Source organism: Rhincodon typus, chromosome 1 (assembly GCF_021869965.1).
Source record: "Rhincodon typus isolate 14 chromosome 1, sRhiTyp1.1, whole genome shotgun sequence".
NCBI classification, from domain to species: Eukaryota; Metazoa; Chordata; class Chondrichthyes; order Orectolobiformes; family Rhincodontidae; genus Rhincodon; species Rhincodon typus.
In genome coordinates, this window is record NC_063332.1 from 5,101,657 (window position 1) to 5,129,070 (window position 27,414).

General features: G+C 45.9%; 1 protein-coding gene across 1 annotated transcript in view; it reads right to left on the reverse strand.

The window, feature by feature from the left end:
- dysf (dysferlin, limb girdle muscular dystrophy 2B (autosomal recessive)) overlaps window positions 1–27,414 on the reverse strand; it is a 236,281-nt gene that overhangs the window by 71,017 nt on the left and 137,850 nt on the right. The window contains exons 28-30 of the mRNA XM_048600995.1: window positions 14,408–14,581; window positions 4,549–4,639; window positions 3,817–3,894 (exon numbers count right to left, since the gene is read on the reverse strand). Of these exons, the coding sequence (XP_048456952.1) occupies window positions 3,817–3,894; window positions 4,549–4,639; window positions 14,408–14,581 (343 nt within the window). The remainder of the gene's footprint in view (window positions 1–3,816; window positions 3,895–4,548; window positions 4,640–14,407; window positions 14,582–27,414) is intronic.

The following is a 27,414-nucleotide window of genomic DNA, read 5'->3' on the forward strand; positions in this document are numbered from 1 at the left end:
CACTGGACAAACTGCAATGCTGTGGTCAGTTCTGCTCAGAACCTGTGGAGGTGGGGGGAGAGGTAATTTACAAGGCTTGGACTGTGATGACTATTCCCAGCAATTTAGAGAGACTGGAAGAAAGATGAACACAATATTTATTTGAGCTGTTCAACATCATCCAGGGTCTGGTTATTATGAAGAGAGAAGCACCTTCCCAGTGCCACAGGGATCACTTCAAGGCATTTGGCAAAAGAACCAGAGTATAGAGCCACCACATTAATTGAATGCACCACAATATCCATACCCTCTATCAATCCCAAACTCATTTTGTTTTGCCTTTATCCATTCATGGGACAAGGGTATTGCTGGCCACATTATTGCCCATCCCTAATTGCTCAGAGGGCAGTTAAGAGTCACTCACATTGCTGTGGGTCAGGTGTCACATGTAGGCCACACCAGGTAAGGATGGCAGTTTCCTTCCCTAAAGGGCATTACTGAACCAGATGGGTTTTTCCTGACAATCAGCAATGGATTCACGGTCACCATTAGACTCTTTAATTCCAGATATTTCATTGGATTCAAATTCCACTGGTTGCCGTGGCGGGATTTGAACCCGGGTCCCCAGAACATTACCCGGGTCTCAGGGTTAGTAGTCCAATACTAATCCCACAGCCCTGTGGTAATCTCTAAGCAGTTTGACTGCTCCTTAGCCCTAAAGGACATTAGTGAAGCAAATGGGTTTCTCCTGACCATCGACAATGGATTCATGGCCATCATAAGAATCTTAATTGCAGACTTTTATTGAATTCAAATTCTACCATGGTGGGATTTGAATCCAAATCCCCAAAATATTACATGGGTCTCTGGACTAACAGTCCAGCAGTAATACCAATAGGCCATTGCCTCCCCTCAACCCTACTTTAAAGTAATTTAGTTTTTGGTCATGGAATAAAAGGGTCAGGAGCAACATGGATAAAAAAAAAATTGGCTGAGTGATAAGAAACAGCAATGTTGGTCTGAAGTTCCCCTGGGATTGGTATTGGGACCTTTACGTTCCCTGATATAGGTCAGAAATCACACGACACCAGGTTATAGTTCAACAGGTTTATTTGAAAACACAAGCTTTCTGAGCCTCATTCCTTCTTCAGGTGTTATATCCCTGATATATATTAAAAGAGTCATACAGTCATAGAGATAAACAGCACAGAAGCAGACTCTTTGGTCCAACTTGTCCATGCCAAACAGACATTCTAAATAAATCTAGTCTCATTTGACAGTATTTGGCCTACATCCCTCTAAACCCTTCCTATTCATGCACCCATTTAGATGCCTTGTCAATATTGTAATTGTACCAGCCTCCACCACTTCCTCTGGCAGCTCATTCCATACACATACCACCCTCTGCGTGAAAAAGTTGCCTCTTAGCTCCCTTTTAGAATTAGAATTAGAATCCCTACAGTGTGGAAACAGGCCCTTCAGCCCAACAAGTCCACACCGAACCTCAGAGCATCCCACCCAGATCCATCCCCCTATGACCCACCTAATATACACCCTCTACCTCCCTGAACACTACGGGCAATTTAGCATGGCCAATCCGCCTAACCTTTTAAATCTTTCTCCTCTCACCTTAAACCTATGTCCTCCAGTTTTGGAACAAGAACAATGTTGCTGGAAAAGCTCAGCAGGTCTGGCAGCATCTTTGAAGGAAAAAACAGAGTTAACGTTTCGGGTCCGGTGACCCTTCCTCAGAACATACGTGAAACATTAACTCTGATTTTTCCTTCACAGATGCTGCCAGACCTGCTGAGCTTTTCCAGCAACTTCTGTTTTTGATCCTGATTTACCGCATCCGCAGTTCTTTCGTCTTTCCTCTAGTTTTGAACTCCACTACCCTGGGAGAAAGACCTTGACTATTCACCCTATCCATGCTCCTCATGATTTTATAAACCTCTATAAGGTCAGCTATCAGCCTCCGACACTCCAGGGAAAATAGCCCCAGCCTATTCAGTCTCTCCCTGTAGCTCATACCCTCCAACCCTGGCAACATCCTTGTAAATCTTTACTAAACTCTTTCAATTTTCACAACATCCTTCCTGTTAACAGGGAGACCAGAATTGCACTCGGTATTCCAATAGTAGCCTAACCAGTGTGATCTCCTCCTTAGTATGCAGGTGGTAATTTCAAATCTCACAGATGACACAAACATAGATGAATTGTAAACTGTGAGGAGGACAGTGAAGAGCTACGAAAGGATATTGACAAGTTGGGGAGTGGGTGGATTCATGGCAGATGAGGTTCAGTGCAGAAAAGTGCGAGGCGATGCATTTTGGTTGGAAGAACATTGAAAATGATATAAAACAGCTGTGCTATCTCTGCCTGGTCATAGCATGTATTTCTAATTGCTGTGCTATTACATCCTTTACAACACACGAACAATTTTCCTGATAGCAGACATTAAGGTAAGTTGCTGAAAGTTACGTGCATTTTCTTTCCTTCCCTTTTCAAATAAAGGTGCTACATTGTCAGCTCTCCTATTCCACAGGACTTTTCCAGAACCTAAGAGCTCTTGAAAGTGCATCTACAATCGGATACTTCATCCATCCCATTCCCTAACACATCCCATTAGGTCAGGGGGACTTGTTGGCCTTAAGTCCCATTAATTTTCCAGCATTGTTACCAGTACTGGTTATTGTATTTATTTTCTCTCCTGTTGTTGCCCTTGACTATTTAAAAATTTTGGAATCCAATAAGTGTCATCTACTGTTAAGTATTTATTCAACTTCTCTGCAGCATATAACTCACCTCCTGACTCTGCAAAACCTGTCCACCATCTGCAAGGCACAAGTCAGGAATGTGATGGAATACTCCCCATTTGCCTGGATAGGTGCAGCTCATATAAGCTTGATATAATTCAGGACAAGCTGCTTTGTCAGGAAGGATTGTTTTGGGCCTGAGACAGTGAGGAGAGGGCAGGAATAAGGGCAGATGTCATATTTCCCATGGAAAAGTGATACAGAATGAATGGTGAATGGGTCAGGGTGCAAAGGAGATTTACCAGGATGTTCCCTCGGCTGGAGACTTTCAGTGACAAAGAGAGATTGGACAGACTGGGGTTGTTTTCCTTAGAGCAGAGGAGACTGAGAGGGGACATGATTGAGATGTATAAAATTATGAGGAAATGGATAAGGGAGACAGGAAGGAACTTTTCCCCTTCAAGGAGGGATCAATGACCAGGGAGCATAGATTGAAAGTAAGGGGCAGGAAGTTTAGAGGGGAGGCAAGGAAGAATGGTTTCACCCAGAGGGTGGTAGGAGCCTGGAACTCCCTGCCTGTAATGGTGGGACAGGCAGAAACACTGATAAAATTGGAATAGTATTTAGATATGCACTTGCAATGCCAAGACACACAAGGTTAGGGGTCAAGTGCTGGAAAATGGGAATTGAATAGTTCAGAGATAACACAGTGTGGAGCTGGAGGAACACAGCAGGTCAGGCAGCATCAGAGGAGCAGGAAAGTTGATGTTTCAGGTTAGGACCCTTCAGTGGTTGTTTTTGACCAGCAAAGACACAATGGACCGAAGGGCCTTTTCTTGTGTTGTAGATCTCCATGACTCTATCCTGGAGGAAACCTTACCTTCAGAATGCTGAGAGGGGAGGGGTGATCTCTTTGGCATGTTGGAGGTGCCCCCAGCTGTGAAAGCCCGTATTTGGGACAACAAATAAATAAAGATGGTTTCAAACGCGTGTGAGCTTTATCACTGGTCCCAATCGTTTTGTGAAAGATTTGCTGAGGGGCTCCTCGCTGATTACAAGCCATGCAAGCTACAGAACTTACCAGAGAAGCTGTCCTTGTCCATTGCAATCAGATCCCTTGCTTGATAAAGGTAGCATCGAAGATGATATCTGGTTCCATCTGAAGAGAACACAAGAGATCCCCATAGATCAGAAACTGAGCTTTCTTTGTTTAAAACACATTTGTCTCTCCTATCTGGAGCATGCTGCCTGGGAGAGGGGAGGAGGTGGATTCGATTGGAGGTTTCAAAAGAGAGCTGGATGTATATCCGAAAGGGATGAAGTTCAAGGGTTATAGAGATAGGGCTGGAGAGTTGGATTAGCTGAGTAGCTCTTTCAGGAGCCGGTACAGACACAGTGGGTCGAATGGCCTCCTTCTGTATTGTATAATCGTATGATTCTAGTAACGTACAGACACACACACACACACACACACACACACACACACACACACCCCCCCCACACACACACACACACCACACACACACACACCCACACCCACACACACCCACACACCCACACACACACACACACCCACACACACACATACCCACACACACCCACACACACACACACATTTACATTGCCCCCATTTACATTTACATTACTTGCCCTTGTGCACATTCCGAAAACCATTCCAACATTTCCAATACCATTCGCCTCCATCACCCCCCCAACTCACAGCACACCCCCACCCCCACCCCCACCCCCACCCCCACCCAGGCTGATCTCACACACATGCAGCAGTTTGGTGATTCAGGAGGACTGTACTTACAGTCAAATATACAGGAGACGGTGGGTGTATTCACACCCAGGTTGAGGGCTGACACTGATTTCTCCTCACTCTTGTCGTCTGTCACACCGCCCTGTAAAGACAGACCACTGTCAGTGAGGAAGCCTCAACCTTCTCATAAATAAACTCCCATCAGTTTGTTCCGATTCTCTCATCGGGCGTCCTCCCCTGCGGGTGCAGGTCCATGTGCAGCTAGTTACAGCAAGCTCCCACAGACACCAAGGTGCTAATAGGTTCACCAATGTCCCTTTAGGGAAGGAACCTGCCATCTTTACCTGGTCTGGCCGACATGTGACTCCAGCCAATGTAGTTAACTCTTAACTGCCCTCTGGGAATTAGGGATGGGCAATAAATGCTGCCTGGCCAGAGACACCTTCATCATATAACATAGAACAGTACAGCACAGTACAGGCCCTTCAGCCTATGATGTTGTGCTGACCTATTATCCTACTTAGATCAAACATTTGACCGAAACTAAGATCAATCACGCGAATGAAGTTTTTAAAAAAAAGCCAATAATTTACTTCAATGGCCTTAATTCAGGATAAATATTGACAGGAACACACCTGATCTTCTTCGAAATAGTGGCCCTCGGGGATCATTCACAACAGGTCAGGCCTTGGCTGATTGTCTTATCTGTAAAGTGACACTGCTGGCAGTGCGGCACTCCCACAGTGGTGCACAGCGGCTGTCAGCCTGGATCACAGGCTCTCTATTGGGGACTGGATCTACAACGTTCTGTCTCATGTTTCAGACGACTACCCACAAAGGCATGATCAGCTACAGCACAGGCAGAGCTGATTCGGCCCATACTCTCTGTGCTTCTCAATCGCTAATCCACCTCCTTCCCCACCTAACTCTGCACTTTGCTCCTTTCCAAATGACCATCCGGTTCCCTTTGGAAAGCCTCAGTTGAACCTGCTTCCAACAGAGTCTCAGACAGTACTTAACCAAAGCCCAAACATTTTGCACCCTCTGCTTCTCAATCCTTCCACCAACAAAAACAGTTTGAACAGGTTAGATTGGACACGATAGCTTACTAAGCCATTACTAAGATTACTAATCTTAACATATGAGGAACGTTTGGGGACTCTGGGACTATACTCATTGGAGTTAAGACGGATGAGGGGGGATCTAATTGAAACTTACAGAACACTGAATGGCCTGGACAGAGTGGATGTTGGGAAGATGTTTCCATTGGTAGGAGAGACTGGGACCTGAGGGCACAGCCTTAGAGTAAAGGGAAGACCTTTTAGAACAGAGATAAGGAGAAACTTCTCCAGCCAGAGAGTGGTGAATCTATGGAATTCACTGCCACAGAAGGCTGTGGAGGCCAGGTCATTGAGTACATTTAAGACTGAGATAGATAGGCTCTTGATTATCAAGGGGATCAAGGGTTACGGGGAGAAAGCAGGAGAATGCGGTTGAGGAACTTATCAGTCATGATTGAATGATGGAGCAGACTCAATGGGCTGAATAGCCTAATTTCTGTTCCTATGTCTTATGGTCTTATTTCAGAAAGCATTAAGAGTCAACCTCATGCTCACATTTACTTCCAGACCAGGTAATGATGGCACATTAAAAAAAAACCGAAAGAACTGCAGATGCTGTAAATCAGGAATAAAAACAAAGTTGCTGGAAACTCTCAGCAGGTCTGGCAGCATCTGTGAAGGAGAAAACAGAGTTAACGTTTCGGGTCCGGTGACCCTTCCTCAGGACTGACGGTAGCTAGGAAAGTGTTGGTTTATATGCAGAAGATAGGGTGGGGGAGGGTGTAATACACGTTCTTGTGTACGTGTGTTTGTGTGTGTGTGTGTGTGTGTGTGTGTAAGACGCATGTGCGTGTGTGTGTGCGTGCATGTGTGTGCGTGTGTGTGTGCGTGTGTGTGTGGGTGTATGTGTGTAAGACGCATGTGTGTGTGCGTGTGTGTGTGTTTGTGTGTACAATGTGTGTATGTGTATGTGTGTAAGACGCATGTGCGTGTGTGTTTGTGTGTACAATGTGTGTGTGTGCGTGTGTGTGTGTGTAGCTGTGTGCCAATGTGAGGGAGCATGTGTAAGCATGAGAAACAGTTCTTGAAGCTGTTCCAAGGTCTTTAGTCAGAGTAGTGTTTTTATTCACCTTCCATTGTCTTTTTTTCTGCCAATAGCCTTGTTTATTGCGTTTATGGTCTGTATTCTTGGGCCTCTGTGCTTCCACTCTGGACAGAGTGCTCTCCACACTAACTATCGCTCAGTCTCACAGTACACCGGGTTCATAAATCTTCACTGGCACACTCAGCCATCAGTTAACAGCAATGTCTCAGCAGTGGACACCTCTCACTAATGGCCAAACTTGTCCCAAGCATACAACATGGCAGTGTGTTCAACACGAGGAGGACATTATCAAAATGAGGCTTAAGACTAAACACCGAAAGAACCACGGATGCTGTAAATCAGAAACAAAAACAGAAGTTGCTGGAAAAGCTTAGCAGCTCTGGCAGCGTCTGTAGAGAGATATTGGAGTTACTGTTTCGGGTCAAATGGCCTTTCCTCAGAACTCGAAACTTCTGTCTGCAGGGCATGTGCTTCAGTGTGCAGGTCCCATCACTACAGCAAACGAGCAGTGACATTTGCACATGACTGTAAATTCAATTCACACATCCTCTTCTTATACAAAGGAAGGTAAAAAGCCACACACTGTCATGTACAATATACAATTACTGTTCTCAAGCCTTGGTAGTCCATTATTCCCATCAGTCAAAATCATACAGAATCCTTAAATTGTTCTGGTTTCTTAATAGTTGACATGTATGTTGTCAAAGACTTCTCATCTGGGTGATGAGATAGTAGGAACTGCAGATGCTGGAGAATCTGAGACAACAAGGTGTAGAGCTGGATGAACACAGCAGGCCAAGCAGCATCAGAGGAGCAGAAAGGCTGACGTTTCGGGCCTAGACCCTTCGGGTGATCTGGGTGATGTTGTTTTGCAAGGGAGTGTCATTCTTGTATCACTAGCTATTATTATGGTCATCATTCCTGTTGTAAAATTTTGTTGTTGGGTTGCTGTAAGCCCTCGGTTTTCGATGGTTGATATGTGTTGTGTGTGAGTAGAGTGATCACCTCTTCCTGATGAACTGCCTGCAGCTGAGGAACAGATTCTGCATTCAGGAGTATGTGCCTCTGGCTCTGACTGTGTATCTGCTCAATCACTTCAACTATGCATGATCAAACTACTCCATTTAGGTCCCAAGCTGCCACCTGGGCTGGTTTTTCTGTTGGGTTGATGATTTACAAAGCAGTGTCTCTCTGAGACTTTCTGTTGACCTGACATTCCCCTTCTGCCGCCCTTATTCCAAGAGTCACCAATCGGCTTGACTCCACCAACCTGTTGTACGGTGCAGAGCGATTCATCAGAATCTTCAACTGCTCTCTCTCCTCAATCCTAACCCTAAGCCTACCCTAACCTTACCTGCTTCTTGTGCTCCTTTCTAGACATACACTTACAAACAAAACGAGTCATCTTTTAGCAGCGTAGACCCTGCCCTCCCCACACTGGTCATACCATCTTCTCTTCTGCACAATGTCCTCTGCAGCGTGTGCACACTGCCGTTTGGGTTTGTGCTGGTCTATGTGTCTGCAGGATCTGTTAGCACAATGCAACAGCTGCTCCCTGCTTGCCAGGAGTAAGCTGCAGCTGTTCATTCACAACCTCAGCATACTGCACCAAATGGATGCTCTCCTGAGCGAGTCTGTCTTCTCTCAGTCGGCGTCCTTTTCATTTTGGGTCACTTCTTCCTAGCTCTAACCCAATTAGGAACAAAAGCAGAAGTTGCTGGAAAAGCTCAGCAGGTCTGGCAGCATCTGTGAAGAGAAAAATCAGAGTTAACGTTTCGGGGCCGGTGATCCTTCCTCAGAATGGAACCACCGGACCCGAAATGTTAATTCTGATTTTCTCTCCATAGATGCTGCCAGACCTGCTGAGCTTTTCCAGCAACTTCTGTTTTTGTTTCTGATTTACAGCACCTGCAGCTCATTCAGTTTTTATTTACATCTCCAATTAGCTCACCCTTTAACTGCACAGATTCAGTGAGCTGAGTTAATGCTGGTATATATTGACCAATGGACTGATTTTCACTTTGTTCCCTGGTATTGAGTACGGACCATTCCGAGTTACCGTTCGCTTGGGGCTGAAAAGCTTTTAAAACTTCTCCACGTGAATTTTTTCTCTGCGCTTCAGAGGGTGGAGCAGTGTGTACATTTTTTTCTCAGCAAAATCAGTGGCAATTGCATAATTCCGCCATTGCTCACAGAGAGTTCCCAGCTCTGCCTCACTTCCCCCAGGAGCAGGGAGCTCATCAGGAGAAACTGCAGACATTTGATCAGAAGCAGTATTTTCACTGGGATCCTCACTGTCTCTTTAGCAGTGACAGTTCACAGATCTCAGACGTGTCTTTAACTTCAGCTCTGGTTGTATCTTTTCTAACACCATGTTCTGAGACTTCAAGTGTGTTGTTTTTTCCCAGGGTGGAAGAGTCAGTTATTAGGGGTTTAAGGTGCAAGGGGCAAGGTTTAAAGGTGATGTACGAGGCAAGTTTTTTACAAAGAGGGTGGTGGGTGTCTGGAACTCACTGCTGGGGATCTTAGTAGGATAATAGGTTGGCACAACATCATGGGCCGAAGGGCCTGTACTGTTCTATGTTTTATGTTCTATGTAGTAGAAGCGGATACAATAGTGACTTTTAAATGGCATTTTGACAAATATATGAACAGGATGCTAATAGAGGGATACGGTCCCCGGAAGCGTAGGGGGTTTTAGTTGTGACGGGCAGCATGTCGGTGCAGGCTTGGAGGGCCGAAGGGCCTGGTCCTGTACTGTAATTTTGTTTGTGTTCTTTATTGAATTGAAGCTTAACATTCCTGCCTGTAGGGCATCTGCCTCATAGTACATACATAGTGGGAACTGCCGATGCTGGAGAATCTTAGGCAACAAGGTGTAGAGCTGGATGAACACAGCAGGCCAAGCAGCATCAGAGGAGCAGGAAAGCTGACTACAGCAGACCAAGAGGGACATTGGTACACAATTGCATTTCAATCCAAACAAAGCAACTGCTCCCTCAGAGATACAGCGAGTGCTCAAACTCCATTGAAGACTGGTGCTCTGTATCCTTGGTTACAGGTCCGTCAACCCTCTCCCTCCCCTTGGCATTCGCTTGCCAACCCTCTAGCACACAGGATGACCAGGAATTACCGAAATCGGCCCAGTCACCTCACCACTGAGACCAAACCCTCTCCCGTTCTACTCCACCTGCTGTCCCCAAATATCCCGAGGCTGCTCCCATGGGGTCACATCGAGGAGTGAACCCCGTCCACCTTCTCCTCACCATGCCTCCTCCCTCCTCCCCAACCCAATCCCAACCCTGTACCTTAACACGAGGCACCCCCACCCGGGGACGGGAACAGCAATGGAGGAGCTAATGCCAAGTCCCCACACCAAGACCAGGCTTCACAACAACAAAGGCCTGAGCACAGGCTCCCCCCATGATATCCCTTTGAGACCAGCCACACGTGCTCTGGACACATTCACAACTGTCCGAGGTGAGACCGCATCTGGAGCAGAGCTTACAGTTTATTTAGTCCCCTTACTGGAGGAGGGATATTGTATTGGAGGCAGTTCAGAGAAGATTCTTTAATTAACCAAAGATACAGAGAAGCTTGACTTTCGGGATGAAACAATTTGTCTTTTGAAGAGAGATTGAGTAGCTTAGGCCAATGAGTTTGAGGGTTGGCTTATGAGGAGAGACTGAGTAGACTGGGGCTATACTTATACTTATGATAGTATAATGTAGGGTATGCAGGGTAGTTTGATCTTAGTGGGATAATAGTTAGGCACAACATAGTGGGCTGAAGGGCCTGTACTGTGCTGTACTGTTCTATGTTCTTATTGGAATTTAGAAGAATGAGGGGGGATCTTATAGAAACATAGAAAACTACGAAAGGAATAGATAAGATAGAAGCAGGATGTTTCCGCTGGCAGGTGAAACTGGAACAAGGGGACACAACCTCAAAATAAGATTTGGGACTGAATTGAGGAGGAACTTCTTCACCCAAAGGGTTGTGAATCTGTGGAATTCCCTGCCCAGTGAAGCAGTTGAGGCTACCTTGTTGAATGTTTTTAAGGCAAAGATAGATTTGTCAACAGCAAAGGATTTAAGGGTTAGGGTGAGCGGGCGGGTAGGAGGAGCTGAGTCCATGAAAAGATCAGCCATGATTTTATTGAATGGCAGAACAGGCTCGATGGGCCAGATGGCCTCCTCCTGCTCCTGGTTCTTGTGTTCTTATGTTGTACTCTGTGAAGTTTAGAAGAAAGAGAGGAGGTCTAATTGAGGGATATCAGATACTAAAGGTGTTGGGGATGTCTCGCCTTACGGGGCAATTAAAATGAGACGTTGAGCCATTGATGCCTGCACCCCCAACAATGAATGAAGAAAAGATTGTACTGAGTGGCACAGCACCCTGGAGGGGCTGAATGGCCTGCTTCAACTCCCAGTTCTTATGTTCTTATGCTCATTTTACAGAGACTGCTGGTGGACAATACTGAGAGCGTGAGAGAGAGAGAGGGAGAGAGAGAGAGAAGGGGACCATTTAACAGTTGGAAAATTGAACTTTCCACAACTCAGGATGTGTGGAGACAGGAAGAAATTGTCGGCTGTGCTTTGGTGGTGAACACATCAGTCCCTTATTCCTTTCATCCAGGCTGTGCCTCCAATCTGCCATTTCCAAATCACCTCATAACATGTTCTATGTAGTCAGTATAAACCCTGCCAGTCGTTGCTCCTGGCACCCGTTCAAGACAAATATTATACTTGTTGTAAACTAAATTAAAAGCAGTGAGAATGTTTCTGTTGTACACAGAGCCTGAGCCCCTGAGTCAGGGCTGTGAGGTAGGCGGCGAAGGTGACCTCTGTTCAGGGTTTTCTGCAGAATGGAACAATATTAGCCCCGCTCTCGGATTCTGGAGACCGGATGTCCCCTTTGGAAAACGCACTGAGGAACGCTACGGAATGGCCCAATGCAAGGTTTTGGGGGAACTGTGTGGGCGGTTCCCCGACACCCTCCTCAAACACCTCCCCCTCCAAGTTCCAGCAGACAGTTTTGGCAAACTCAGCGGGATAGTTACCTCGGAGACGTCACCATCAGAAACCAAGTCCGACTCCCGGGTCAACCCGTTGGTATGGCAGAAGCATGAGTCTGCTTAAAAATCCGACCAATCGTGCCTGTACCTTTCACCTTGTGCCCCGGAGGACAATTTCCAAGAAACCACCATCGTAAAAGGAACAATACACTTATCCTGCTTGAGGAGAGTGCGTTGAAGGGTTGGCAAATGGGCCCTGATTGGTTGAGGCTGTTGCCATGGAGAACACTCCCAGGATGGTGGGGGTGGGTGAGGGGAATATGTAACTGCACAGCTGAAATGTACCCCCCCATCTCCCCCGCTCCACACAACACCACCACCAACAGCATGAAAGGCCCTCCATCTCTGCCACTACTACCCCTCTCTCCTCCACCCCCAACCCCTTGACCTCTCGCTGACAAGCTCCTGTCCTGACCAGCCCCAGCCTGACCCACTTTATCCCCCCAACCCACACACCTAACCACTACGTCCAATTCAGTGAACTGCCAATGTAATCCCCACACCCACAGGGACATCTAACCACCTGTTGTTGGCAGTACAGACCCGAAAGGCTGAGCCCCTCAGTCAGGGCTGTGAGGGGCTCAGTCTGTACTGCATTATCCTTTGATCTCCCAAACTATAAGACCATTAAATCATAAGATATAGGATCAGGATTAGGCCTTTTGGCCCATCGAGTCTGCTCTGCCATTCAATCATGGATCATAGATTTCTCAACCCCATTCTATGCCTTCTCCCTGTAACCCTTGACCCCCTTACTAATCAGGAACCTCTCTATCTCTGCCTTAAATACACTCAATGACCTGGCCTCCACAGCCCTCTGCAGCAATGAGTTCCACAGCTTCATCACCCTCTGGTTGAAGAAATTCCTCCTCATCTCAGTACCAAAGGGCTGCTCCCCTCACACTGAGGCTGTGCCCTTGGGTCCCAGTCTCCCCTACTGGTGGAATCATCTTCTCCCCATCCACTCTATGTGTTCTGTAGGCTTCAGTCAGATCCAATGCCACTCTGCCCCCTCACACAGCCTATCCTACTCCTTTGCCCACTTTACACATTTGGCTGAAACAGTTATCTTCAATCTGTGGCTGGTCAAAGATTTTTCGGTATATTTAAACACTTACTTCAACTAAATCTGATTAGCCATGGTTTTATTGAAAGACAGATATGCTCAATGGGCCGAATGGCCTACGCTTTCAGTTCAGGTGTTCCCTATCAGGAATACAACAGCTGCTAGTGCAGGAACAAGTGAGTGCAGTTCCTGCACAGATTCTGTACACTGCTCCCTCAGAGGATACAGTACTCATCGACAATCTCCATCAATACATCCTGCAGAGAAACGGGAGGAAGGAAAGCGAGCTGTTTTTGTTTGATTGGGAGAGTAGTTTCTGATCCGGATTGGATACCTCCTGGTCATTATTTCTCCTACTTACTGTTTGAGGCAAAGATCATTGCACTAATAACAGGGCTATGGGGAGTGAGTGGGGCAGTGGGATTAGTTTGGGGATTGATACAGGGCTATGGGGAGTGAGTGGGATTAGTTTGGGGATTGATACAGGGCTATGGGGAGTGAGTGAGGCAGTGGGGTTGGTTTTGGATTGATACAGGGCTACGGGGAGTGAGTGGGACAGTGGGATTAGTTTGGGATTGCTACAGGGATATGGGGAGAGAGCGGGGCAGTGGGATTAGTTTGGGATTGCTACAGGGCTATGGGGGGAGAGTGGGGCAGTGGGATTAGTTTGGGATTGCTACAGGGCTATGGGGAGAGAGCGGGGCAGTGAGATTATTTGGCCTACACAGTCACAGAGCCAGATGGGTGACTGGATTGTTTCCATGCTGAATGTGCAAAAAGGCCTGAGCCTGCCATATTATTATGGCTGTAACTGTGACTTTGTAACAGGCCATGGATGAATTTGAAAACGAGAATTAGCATTTGTTTGGAACAGGAATTCAGGGGGTTGCTTGGTGAATGAAAGAGTGACAGCTCAGAGACACTGAAACTGATTTATACAGAATGCCCAGGATGGTGTTGGAATGAGTCCCTGTCAAGGTAACAATAGCTGGAACAAAGTCTTTACCAGTGGCTGTGCTGGGGCAGGGGAGGTGCCCAGGTGCTACAGAAACTGAACCATCACCTCCACATCTGGGAATAGTGTGGAGCAACAGCTGTTTCTCGGTGGGACAATGGCGAGGGAAGGGGTGAACCAGTGGGAGAGTTTGAAAGAGCCTTCTTTCAGGGGGCAGTGGAGATTTAGAGGAAAGATCTGAAGAGGGCTGATTGTTTTTATTCATTCGCAGGATGAGGATGTCGCTGGATGAGGATGTCGCTGGATGGACCAGCATTTATAGCCCAGAGAGCAGTTAAGAGTCAACCACATTGCTGTGGGTCTGGAGTCACATGTAGGCCAGACCAGGTAAGGATGGCAGTTTCCTTCCCTGAAGGGCATTAGTGAACCAGATGGGTTTTTCCCCCAACAATCGGCAATGGATTCATGGTCATCACTGGATTCTTAATTTCAGATATTTATTGAATTCAAATTCCACCATCTGCCGTGGCAGGATTCGAACCCAGAACGTTATCTGGGTCTCTGGATTAACAGTCCAGCGATAATACCACTAGGCCATCACCTCCCCTGAGGGGAGGGATACCAGAATTCTGAGAGCTTCACTCACCAGTGCACCTTCCAGAGCGAAGACTGCAGAAGGTCCGGCCTTCTCCAGAGGCTCCATGCGGCGTCTCCACCTACGACGGCGGAAGCTATCCGTCTTCCTCTGCTTCAGGTGGAATTTCCAACCAAAGAGAGACGCGTACTCCCAGCCTTCGATCTCCAAATCTTCAGCCTTGGTCTGCAGGAAGGAAACAACCACAGGTGCCCCAATGAGAAAGTGTGTGGGAGGAGGCCACTTGGCCCATCAGGGCTGTGCTGGCCCTCTGACAGAGCTGTCCAATTCATCCCATTCCCTCCACATATTCCCTTTCTGAAGGTTTGTTTGGGAGGCACACTCAAGAAGGAATTGGGAGATGAGATTGATGGGTGTGTCTCAGCTACACCTGGCTAACAGGATCCTCCAGGCTGGAATTTCCATTTGGAAGTTTCTGCGCCTTTCAGACAGTGCATTCCACATCACACACCCCGCACAGCTAACATTCACCTTGCCCTCAATTGATTAAACAAATAGGTCAAAGTGTGGCTTTGTCAGCACAAGGAATGCCTCACAAATTTGACTGAATTTTTCAAACTGGTGACCAGGTGTGTAGATGAGACTAATGCAGTTGATGTAAGGCAAGACATGTCATAGAATCCCTACAGTGCGGAAGCAAGCCATTCAGCCCACACCAACCCATCAAAGAGTATCCCACCCAGACCCACCCCATCCCTGTAACCCCACATTTCCCATGGCTAACCCACATTGCCTTCATACTATGTGGCAATTTATCATGGCCAATCCACCCTAACCTGCACACCTTTGGACTGTGGGAGGAAACCCATGCAGACATGGGGAGAATGTGCAAACTCCACACAGACAGTTGCCTGAGGGTGGAATTGAACCCAGGTCCCTGGTGCTGTGAGGCAGCAGTGCTAACCACTGAGCGATCAAGCCGTGCTATTTGACAAGATCCCACATGGTGGACTGAGAAAGAAGGTAAAAGTACATGGGATCCAGGGTAACTTGGCAAGTTAGATCCAAAATTGGCTTCATGACAGGAGACAGAGGGTGGTGGTAGAAGTCAGTTGTGTGTCTGGAGCCCGGTGTGCAGTTCTGTACCACAGGGGTCAGTGCGGGGGTCCCTTAATGTTTCTGATCTTTATAAATGACGGAGATGACAGTGTGGGGGGCGGCGGGGTGAATGATAAGTAAGTTTATGGATGACAGTAAGATCGGCTGGGTGACAGAGAAGAGGAAAGTGTTAGGTTATAGGAGGATGCACACAGATTGGTCAGATGGGAAGATCCGTGGCAGATGGAAGTTAGGAAAATAAAAACTGGAGGAGGCCATTCAGTCCCTTGATTCAATGAGATCATGGCTGATCTCTGGCTATATGCCTGCCTTGGGTCCATACCCCTTGGAACTTGATTTCAGATTGAAATTTGATAATTGGATCAGGATTGACCAACATTTTGAGGAAGAGAGTCCAAACCTCCACTACTGTTTGTGTGTAGAAGTGCTTTCTAATAACTCTCCTCAATAGCCTGACCCTAATTCTTCAACTATGTCCCCAGTTCCAGAACCTACAACCAGTGGGAATAATTTATCTTTATGTAGCCTATCTTTCTCTGTTAATATCCTGAAAATCTTGATTAGATCATGCATTAAACTTCTAAAATTTTAGAGAATAAATGCCTAATTTGTCTAATCTCTCCCTATAACTTAACCCTGGAAGTCCAGGTATTATCCTTATAAACCTGGGTTGAGCTCCCTCCAGAGCCAACCCTCCTTCCTAAGGTGTGGAGCTCAGATCTGCTCACTGTACTCTAAGTGGGGTCTCACTGGGATTTTGTATAACTGCAGCATAACATCTGAATTGCATTTTTCCAGCCCTTTAGACATTGAAAGGCCATCATTTCATTTACCTTCTCGACTATATTCTATACCTATTCATGGCATTTTAAAGAGCTATGCACCTGAGCCTCCAAATCTTGTTGGACATCCACTGGATTTTTTCTAAAATGTTCCCTAATGTATTCCTTTTTCAGTCCAAAATGGATAACCTCACACTTGCTGATATTAATATCTATCTACCACAGCTTTGCCTAATCACCTAATCCATCAATACCCTGTTGTAATTTTATGCTGTCACTGACACGGTCTACAATACGATATCCAATTTGGTGTTGTCAGTATATTTGGATTTTTGATTTCTTATGCCATTATCCAAGTTGTTAATGAATATTGTGAATAATTGTGGCTCTATCACAGCTCCCTGCGAGACACCACTGGTCACATCCTGCCAGTTGTAACACTTACCCATTGTTCCAACTCTTTGTTTCCTGCCACTCAACCAATTTCCTATCCATGCCAGTAATTTGCCCTCATTTCCATGGGCTTCCACCTTAGCCAACAGTCTGTTGTGTGGGACTTTATCAGAAGATCTGTATAAACAGCATCCATTGACTTACCTCTGTCTACCACCTTTGTCACCTCTTCAAATAAACTCTATGAGGACCTACCCTACATGAATCCATGCTAACTGAAATTTTTGAGATGATCAGTTACTGCATCCTTGATCATAGATTCCAAAAGATTCCCCATACAGATGTCAGACTAACTGGTCTGTAATTCCCCGGTTTCCCTCTGTCACCCTTCTTAAAGCACAGTTACATGAGGACCTTTCCAATCCAGAGGTACAACTCCTGAAACCAGGGAACTCTGAAAGATTATGGTTAGGGCATCAACAACACGTTCTCCAATTCCTGGACAGTCAGAAGCTTTTTCCCAGGATGGAAGAGTCAGTTACCAGGGGGCACAGGTTTAAGGTGCGAGGGGCAAGGTTTAAAGGTGATATACGAGGCAAGTTTTTTACACAGAGGGTGGTGGGTGCCTGGAACTTGCTGCCGGGGGAGGTAGTGGAAGCAGATGCTTTAGTGACTTTTAAAGGGCGTCTTGACGAATGCATGAATAGGATGGGAATAGAGGGATACGGTCCCCGGAAGGGTAGGGGGTTTTAGTTGTGATGGGCAGCATGTCAGAGGCTTAGAGGGCCGAAGGGCCTGTTCCTGTGCTGCAATTTTCTTTGTTCTTTGTTCTTTGCCCTTAAACACCTGTGAATAGAAACCATCAGCTCCTGGGGATTGGTGACTCTTCAGTTCCACTAATTTCCCCATTGCTGATGATTAACCCTGATAAATATGGGATAATGCACTTTGGAATAATTAACAAGGCAGGGGAGTACTCAATGAATGGCAGGACTCCAGGAAGCTCAGAGGAACAGACAGGTCTTGGGATGCTGGTCTACAGATCCCTGAAGATAAATAGGGTTATTAAAAAGGCTTAGGGGACACGTGCCTTTATCAGTCAAGGCACAGATTATAAGAGCAGGGAGGTCACGTTGGAGCTGATTAGAATTGGTTAGGCCACAGCTGGAGTGCAGTTCTGGTCCCCACACTATAGGAAGGATGTGATTGCACTGGAGGGGGTGCAGAGCAGATTCACCAGGATGTTTCCTGGGATGGAACGTTTCAGTGATGAAGAGAGGCCGGATAATTTTGTGTTGTTTTCCTTGGAGCAGAGAAGGCTGAGGGGCGACCTGATGGAGGTGTACAAGATTACGAGGGGCATGTCCAGAATGAACAGAAAGCAGCTGTTCTTCTTAGTTGAAGGGTCAATAATTAGGGGGCACAACGATAAAGTGAAATGTAGGAGGTTGAGAGGGGATTTGAGGAAAACATATCCCCCCAGAAAATGGTGAGGGTCTGGAATGCATTGCCTAGGGGAGATAATTGAGGTGGGACATCTCACAACCTTTAAAGAGTACCTGGACAAGCATTTGACATGTCAGAACATTCAAGGTTATGGGCCAAATGGTGGAAAATGGGATTAGTGCAAAGAGGTCGGCACAGACGAGATGGGCCGAAGGAACTCTTCTGCACTGTACTGTCTACAATTTTCTGATTTGAAGTTTCACAGCCTCAGGGAAAATTGAGGCCGGTGGAAAGGGACAATAAGCGATGACATGGTGCAGAACTAGGACAAAGAAGCAGATTAGCAAGAAGGTTAAATTATTCTGTCCTTAACATGGGTTCTTATGTTTAAAATTTATATTCCTCTCACTCCAGTCAGATCAGTCTCAGCATTCTCAGCGAATGAACACATGGGTGGCTTTAATCTTTGTGTAGATTGGGATAGTCAGAGGTAGCGATAAAACCAAAAGAGACATGAAGCAGAAGTAGGCCATTCAGCCCATTGGGTCTACTCAGTGAGACCATGCCTGGTCTGATCATCCTCAGCTTGACTTTCCTGCCTTTTCTCTTGATTCCCACACAGGAACCAATGATACAGAGAGAAAGAGAAAAGAGGGTCTGCTGAGAGAATATGAGCAGCTAGGGGTTAAATTAAAAAGCAGAACCACAAAGGTAATAATCTCTGGATTACTACCTGACCCAGAAGCAAATTTTTTTCATTTATTCATTAAAAGCATGAGGATTTCACTAGCTAAGCAGCATTTATTGTCCATCCTTAATTGCCCAGAGGGCAATTCAGAGTTAACCACATTGCTGTGAGTCTGGAATCACATGTAGGTCAGACCGGGTAAGAATAGCAGTTTCTTTCCCTAAAGGACGTTAGTGAACCAGATGGGTTTTTTCCCCTGACGATGGATTCACAGTCATCGTTAGATTCTTAATTCCAGATATTTTATTGAATTCAAATTCCACCATCTGCCGTGGCAGGATTCAAACCCAGGTCCCCAAAATGTTATCTTGGTCTCTGGATTAACAATCCAGTGATAATACCACTAGACCATCACCTCCCCTATTGGGGGTAGGATCAACAAGATTGAAGAGGTAAATGCATGGCTGAGAGATTGGTGTAGGAGAAACGGATTTGAATTCATGGGACATTGGCCCCAGTAGTGGGGAAGGAGGGAGCCATTCCGATGGGACAGGCTGCACCTCAATCACACTGGGATCAGAGTCCTGGCAAATTGCATAACTAGGGCTGTGGGTAGTGCGTTAAACTAAATAGTGGGGTGGGCTGGGTGGGGTTGGTTACATGGAAAATTACACAAAAAGTTAAAGACAGAGAGGGCTCAGCAGAGATTATTGAAGTTTCTGGAACAAGTAATAGGCCAGAGAGTATGGAAAGGGTCAGGAATCCGATTCCAAGTGCAGCAGATAAGGGGTGAACTATGAGAACGGGGTGGGGGTGGGCCAGTTATCGCAGGACTGAGGGTGTGGTACTTAAATACACGCAGCATATGGAACAAGGTAAATGAGCTTGTAGCGCAGCGTGAAATTGGTGGTACGATGTTGTGGGTATCACAGAGACATGGCTGCAGGGGGATCTGGGCTGGGAACGAAATATCCAAGGATACATGTCCTATTGAAAGGATGGGCAGAGGGGGTGAGGTTGGCCTTGTTAGTAAGGAATAAATTAAATCGATAGCAAGATTGGAAGTTGTACAATCTGTGTGGTTTAGAATTGAGGAACTACAAAGAGAAAAGGAACAAAAACAAAGTTGCTGGAAAAGCTCAGCAGGTCTGGCAGCATCTGTGGAGGAGAAAACAGAGTTAATGTTTCGGGTCCGGTGACCCTTCCACAGAACAAAGAGAAAAAGACCCTGATGAGATAACACAGTGTGGAGTTAAGACCCTAATGAGAGTTGTGTACAGGTCATAGCCATGGTGTGGGGTGGAAAATGAATCAGGACATAGAAAAGGTATGTAAGAAAGGCACTATTACAGTAATCATGGGGGTCTCCAATATGGAAGTGGACTGGGAAAATCGCTTTGGTAACAGATCACAGAAAAGGAATTTGTGGACTGTCTACAAGATGGGGTTTTTTTTGGAGTAGATTGTGGTAGACCCCACTAGGGAACAGGCAATTCTGGATTTGGTGATGTGTAATGAGGCAGTGTTGATCAGCGAGCTTAAGGTGAAGATACCCCAAGGGGGCACTGACAGTAATATGATAGAATTCACCCTGCAGTTTGAGAGGGAGAAGCTGGAATCAGATGTAAGGGGCATTACAATTCAGTAAAGGTAAATACAAAGACATGAGGGAAGAACTGGCCAGAGCTGATTGGAAGGGGAGCCCAGCAGGGAAAATAGAGGAGCAGCAATGGCAGGAGTTTCTGGGGGTAATTCAGGAGGCACAACAGAAATTCATGCAAAGGAAGAATAAATATATTAAAGGCAGGATGAGGCAACTGTGGCTGACAGGGGAAGTCAGGGACAGCGTAAAAGAAAAAGCATACAATGTGGTGAAGATTAGTGGGAAGCCAAAGGATTGGGAAATCTTTAAAAACCAGCAGAGGTTGCAATGGATGAGATTGCAGAGTACTGGGAAGTGCATGGCAAAATGGGACTTCATCAAGGGGAGCCTTGCCTGACAAATCTGTTAGAATTCTTTGAGGAGGTAACAAGCAAATTAGACAAAGGAGAGCCAGTGGACATGATCTATTTGGATTTTCAGAAGTCATTTGACAAGGTGCCACACAGAAGGTTGCTAGATATGATAAGAGCCCATGGTGTTAGGGGCAAGGTACTGGCATGGATAGAGGATTGGCTGATTGGCAGAAAGCAGAGAGTGGGGATAAAGGGGTCTTTTCAGGATGGCAGCTGGTGACTGGTGGAGTTCTGAAGCGGTCAGTGTTGGGACCATGAGTACTCATGTTCTACATGAACGATCTGGGCGAAGGAACTGAGGGCATTGTTGCTAAGTTTGCAGATGACACAAAGATACACAGAGGGATAGGTAGTGTTGAGGAAGTGGGGAGGCTGCAGAAGGACTTGGAAAAGCTAGGAGAGTGGGCAAAGAAATGGCAGATGGAATACAGTGTGGGAAGGTGTGATGTTATACACTTTGGTAAGAACAATAGGGGCATAAACTGTTGTCTGAATGGAGAAAAGCTTTGGAAATCTGAAGCACAAAGGGACTTGGGTGTCCTAGTTCAGGATTCTCTTAAGGTTAACACGCAGGTTCAGTTTCCAGTTAGGAAGGTAAATGCAACGTTGGCATTCATTTCGAGAGTGCAGAGACAAACTGCTGAGGCTGTATAAGGCTCTGGTCAGACTGCATTTGGGATATTGTGGTAGTTTCTAGGCCTGGTATCTAAGGAAGGATGTGCTGGTATTGAATGGGGTCCAAAGGAATTTTACAAGAATGGTCCCAGGGATGAAGTGCTTGTCACAAAATGAGCAGCTGACAACACTGGGTCCGTGCTCAATAGAGTTTATAACATTGAGCGCGGATGAGATTGACACTTACAGAATACTGAGAGGCCTGGATAGAGTGGACATGGAGAAGGTATTTCCACTAGTAGGAGCAACTAGGACCTGAGGGCACAGCCTCAGAGTGAAGAGATGACCCTTTTGACCTGAATGGGGAGGAATTTCTTCAGCCAGAGGATGGGGAATCTGTGAAACTTATTGCTGTAGAGGGCTGTGGAGGCCAAATCATTGGGTGTATTTAAGACAGAGATAGATATGTTCTTGGTTAGTAAGGAGGTCAAGGGTCACAGGGAGACAGCAGGAGAATGGGGCTGAGAAATCTATGAGCCATGACTGAATGGTGGAGCAGACTCAATGGACTGAATGCCTAATTCTGTTCCTATATCTTATAGTCTTATACTCATCAACACTGTCCCCATCAAACATTCCCAGGACAGAGACAGCACGGGGTTAGATGCAGAGGAAAGCTCCCTCTATACTATCCCCATCAAACACTCCCAGCACAGGGACAGTACGGGGTTACATACAGAGTAAAGCTCTCTCTACACTGTCCCCATCAAACACTCTCAGCACAGGGACAGCACGGGGTTACATACAGAGTAACGCTCTCTCTACTCTGTCCCCATCAAATACTCCCAGAACAGGGACAGCATGGGGTTAGATACAGAGCAAAGCTCCTCTTCACTGTTCCTACCAAACACTCCCAGAACAGGGACAGTATGGTGTCAGAGCAGAATAAAGCTCCCTCTACATTGCCCTAATGGGAGTGAGTCTCAGACTGTTCACTTGACTCAGGGCTGGGTGTAGACACCATTTGTTAGTCTTAGCCTAAATTTCCCTGATCTATGATCTAATTATGGAAGGGTTTTTCAATACTGTGTGGCCTGTGCGATCAAGGAAGGGTTGTCCCTCAATGTGGTCAGGGACAGCATGGAGTAGATTGTGAGTGCCTTCAAGACTGAATTCACCATCTGTCTTCAGAGACATCTAAATGAGTTAAAATAAAAGACAGACATCTCTCTCCACTTCCATTCTGTTTTGCTAGCATCCCATAAAACCTAACACATTCGCCGATCTTCTTTAAAACTCGACATGTTGATAGATGTAGCCTTAATGGTTTGAGATGTAATTTAAATGGAGTTTCTACTTGCTGTCAATGTAGTGCTGCCCAATGAATAAGGTCTGAAAATGTGGACAAGGGGATTGTGAGCCGAAATTAAAACAGAAAGCAGAGAGTGGGAGTAAAAGGGAGTGAATCAGAATGTCAGAAGGTTAACTGTTTAAAAACAGTCTGTGCTGTGTCCAATTTACACCAACAATTTAGATCTTGGAAAGAAAAACACAATTACTAAATTTATGGATGTCACGCAAATTGATGTGACTGTGAATATGAAGGGAGAGAGTGAGAAAGTGCAGAAGGACACTTACAAAATTGGGAAGTGAAGTTCAACGCTGATAAATGTGAGGTAGCACATTCCAGTGGGAAGAATAGGGGTGGGGTCACTCAGTACTTGGAGGGTTCATGTCATAGAGTTATAAAAAGGTACAGCACAGAAACAGAGCCTTCAGTCCAACTCGTCCATGCTGACCAGCTATCCTAAACTAATCTAGTCACGGTTGCCAGCATTTGGCTCTATCCCTCTAAACCCTTCCTATTCATATACCCATCCAGATGCCTTTTAAATGCTGTAATTGTACCAGCCTCCACCACTTCCTCTGGCAGCTCATTCCATACATGCACCACCCTCAGCCCCTTAGGTTCCTTTTAAATCCTCCCCCCTTCACCTTAACCCTATGCCCTCCAGTTTTGGACTCTCCTACCCTCGGAAAAAAACCGTGGCTATTCAGCCTATCCATGCCCTTCATGATTTTATAAACCTCTATAAGGTCACCTCTCAGCCTCCGATGCTCCAGGGAAAATAGCCCCAGCCTATTCAGCCTTTCCCTATAGCTCAAACCCTCCAACCCCGGCAACATCCTTGTAAATCTTTTCTGAACCCTTTCAACTTTCCTCAACATCCTTCCTATAGCAGGGAGGCCAGAAATAAATGCAATATTCCAAAAGTGGTCTATTCAATGTCTTGTACAGCCGCAACATGACCTCCCAACTCCTTTACTCAATGCACTGACCAATAAAGGCAAGCATACAAAATGATCAGAGGTATAGATAGAGTAGACAGCCAGAGACTTTTTCCTAGGGTGGAGGTAGCTATTACGAGGGGACATAGTTTTAAAGTGAGTGGAGGTAGATATAGGGGAGACGTCAGAGGTAGGTTCTTTACTCAGAGAGTGGTAGGGGCGTGGAATGCATTGCCGGAGAGGGTAGTGGAGTCGGCCTCATTAGGGGCATTTAAGCGGCTATTAGATAGGCATATGGATGATAGTTTAAAGTAGGGGTGGAGGTTAGATAGACCTTAGGTTTAGGGTAAAAGTTTGGCACAACATCGTGGGCCAAAGGGCCTGTACTGTGCTGTACTGTTCTATGTTCTATGTACCAAATGCCCCCTTCACTATCCTGTCTACCTGCGACTCCACTTTCAATTAAGTCTTGATGGAATGAAGGAGCCATGGAAATGCACAGCGACTACACGCTATGCTTAGGCAAAGCCAGGAACAAAGAACTAACCAAACATGTGGTTTCACCTTGAGAGGGCCAGAACTGAAATATAATGAAGTCATGCTAAACCTGCATTGAACCATGACACTCTGAGCGCTGCTGGTTACTGCACTGTAAAAGTCATTGCTGAGATGATTTACAGAGATGGCACCCAGAAATATGTGGGTTTAAATACATCTGGCACAGGTGACATGCTGGGTTCTCCACCCTTGGGAAAAGGAGGCTGAGAGGTGAGCCATCAGAGATCTTTCAAATTACAGAAAATTTTAATGGAGGGGAAATGAAGCAAGTGTTTCCTCATGTGTCATCAATCCCAGAAAATATCAAGAAGAAAATGTCCAAGAAGTCCAAAAGGAACTTCAGGAGAAACGTCTTCAGTTAACGAGTTGCGTGAATTTGGAACTTCCTGCCGTAGAATTGATGTGAATGTTATCGACGGGGGAAGCTGGTCAAACATTGAGGGAGAAGGGTGTAGAGGTTTACAATGGCAGGTTTAGATAAGGTCAGATGGAGGGACACTCAAATGGATCACTGACCCCAGCATGGGCAGGTTGGGCCGAATGGCCTGTTCCTGTGACATACAGCCCAGGAAATCGTATGGAAAGCCTAGCATATGTGTTAAAGTCCTTCAACAGCCCAATAAATTCATTAGAGTCCTTTCAAATTCAAGAGGTTTCGGTGACCCTCGGGCTAAACTATCACTGGTCATGTCTCTCTCTCTAACAGCAGATCAACCCAAATGACCTGCAGGGAGAAAGTGATTGTACCTTTTACTGGAACTGTACATTAGAGTGAGAAAGAACTCAGACGCCGTAACTGACTCAAAAATCTTAAAATAGCAGTTGAAAAGGCTGAGGAAGTAATAATCAAGCATGGGCTTGTGTGTTTCAGTGGTAGTGCCCTTGACTCTAAAACCAGAAGCACTGGGGTTTTAAACCCCAGCTACCCCAGAGCAGTGTCATAACATGTCTGAGCAACTTGATTAAAAATAACTGCAATAGTTTTACTCCAAATGACTTCAACCAAAAATATGTACAACTGTACCCTTCCAAAGCTCTGCCTCATCAATTTTACTGGCAACAACTTAATAGCCCTCTATTTTAACAGTTCTATTATTAGAAGCTCTCTTGTAAAAGGAAGCTAAAGTCACCAGAGCATAGGGTTGCTCTCTCATGGCAGACAGAAGGGGATGACTGGTGGTGGTTTAACCCCAGGGTCACCAAACCTCAGGTGAGGGGAAGAGGTCAAGAATGAAAGTTCTTCAAGGTAACCTCAGCCAGCGTGGGAATTGAGCCCACACTGCTGCCTTCCCTCTGCATTGCAGACCAACTGCTCAGTTAACTGGACCCCCTCACCCGTCTCCGGTAACACACCAGCACAGACAACCTCGCTTTGTTTAATCTGAGGAGTTTGCTCTGTTCCACTCTGGCTAGCTTCTATCAGCAACACTGTTTAGACTTGTAGAGTAACAGTGACCCCTTGTGGGTCCACAGGATATTTAACGACAAACAGAACATGCAAAAAGAAATCTTTCAGAACAGAAGAGTCATAGAGTAATACAACATGGAAACAGGCCCTTCGGCCCAAACTGGTCCATGCTGACCACGGCAGCATGTTCCAACTGCCCACATTTGGTCCATTTCCCTCTCAATCTTCCTCATCCATGTACCTGTCCAAATGTTTTTTAAATGTTACTAAAGTACCTGCCTCAACCACTTTCTCCGGCAGCCCATTCCATATACACACCACTCTCTGTGTGAAGAAGTTGCCCCTCAGGTCCTTCTTAAATCTTTGCCCTCTCACCTTAAACCTATGCCCTCTGGTTTTCAATTCCCCATCCCTGAGCAAAAGACTATATGCATTCATCCTATCTATGCCCCTCATGATTTTACACACCTCAATAAGGTCGCCCCTCACTCTCCTATGTTCCAAGGGATAAAGTCCTATCCTGGCCAACCTCTCCCTATGACTACTAGCCCTGGCAACATCCTCATAAATCTTCTTTGCACACTTTCCAGTTTAACTATGTCTTTCCTATAACAGGGTGACAAAAACTGTACACAATACTCCAAATGCGGCCTCACAACTGTAACATAACGTCCCAACTCCTATACTCAATGCCTTGACCAATGAAGGCCAACATGCTAAATGCCTTCTTCACCACCCTGTACCTGTGATGCCGCTTTCAACGAACTATTTACTTGTACTCCTAGGTACCCCTGTTCCACAACACTCCTCAGGACCTTACCATTTACTGTATAAGTTCAACCTTGGTTTGACTTTCCAAAGTGCAACACCTCACACTTATCTATATTGAATTACATTTGCCAATCCTCAGCCCACTTCCCCATCTGATCAAGATCCCTCTGTAATTTTTGATAAACGTTTTCGCTATCAACAATACTTCCTAACTTTATATCATCCACAAACTTACTAATCATGCCTTGTACATTCACATCCGGATAGTTTATGTAAATAACAAAGGTCTGAGCACAGACCCTTGTGACACACCACTAGTCACAGGCCTCCAGTCCGAGAAACAACCTTCAACCATCACCCTCTGCTTCCTACCATCGAGCTAATTCTGAATCCAATTATGTAGCTCTCCCTGGATCCCCAACCTGAGGGTAGTATCCTAGGCCCATCTTCAGCTGCCTCATTAATGACCTTCCCTCTAACATAGGGACAGACGTGTGAATGTTCGCCGATGATTGCACAATGTTCAGCACCACTCGCGACTCCTCAAGGACCAATGGAGTACTTTTTCAATGTGATCGAGGTTGTAATCCAAACCAACAAACCAACAAATTAAAGAACAGCATCTTGGATGAGGGAACAAAATGTAACATCTCCAAGTTTGCAGATGATGTCAAGTTGGGTGGGAGGGTGAATTGTGACGAGGATGCAGAGATCCTTCAGCATGATCTCGACAGGTTGGGTGAGTGGGCATATCAATGGCAGATGCAGTATAATCTGGATAAATTTGAGATTATTCACTTTGGAAGCAGAAACAAGAAGGCAGGTTACTACCTGAAAGGCTGTAAATTGGGAGAGGAGAATGTGTGTAGTCACATTGAAAAAGTACACCATTGGTTGTGAAGCATTTTGAGACATCCTGACCAAACAACTCAAAATCTTCCTTCTTCTCCCTTTGACAAGGTCCCATATGGCA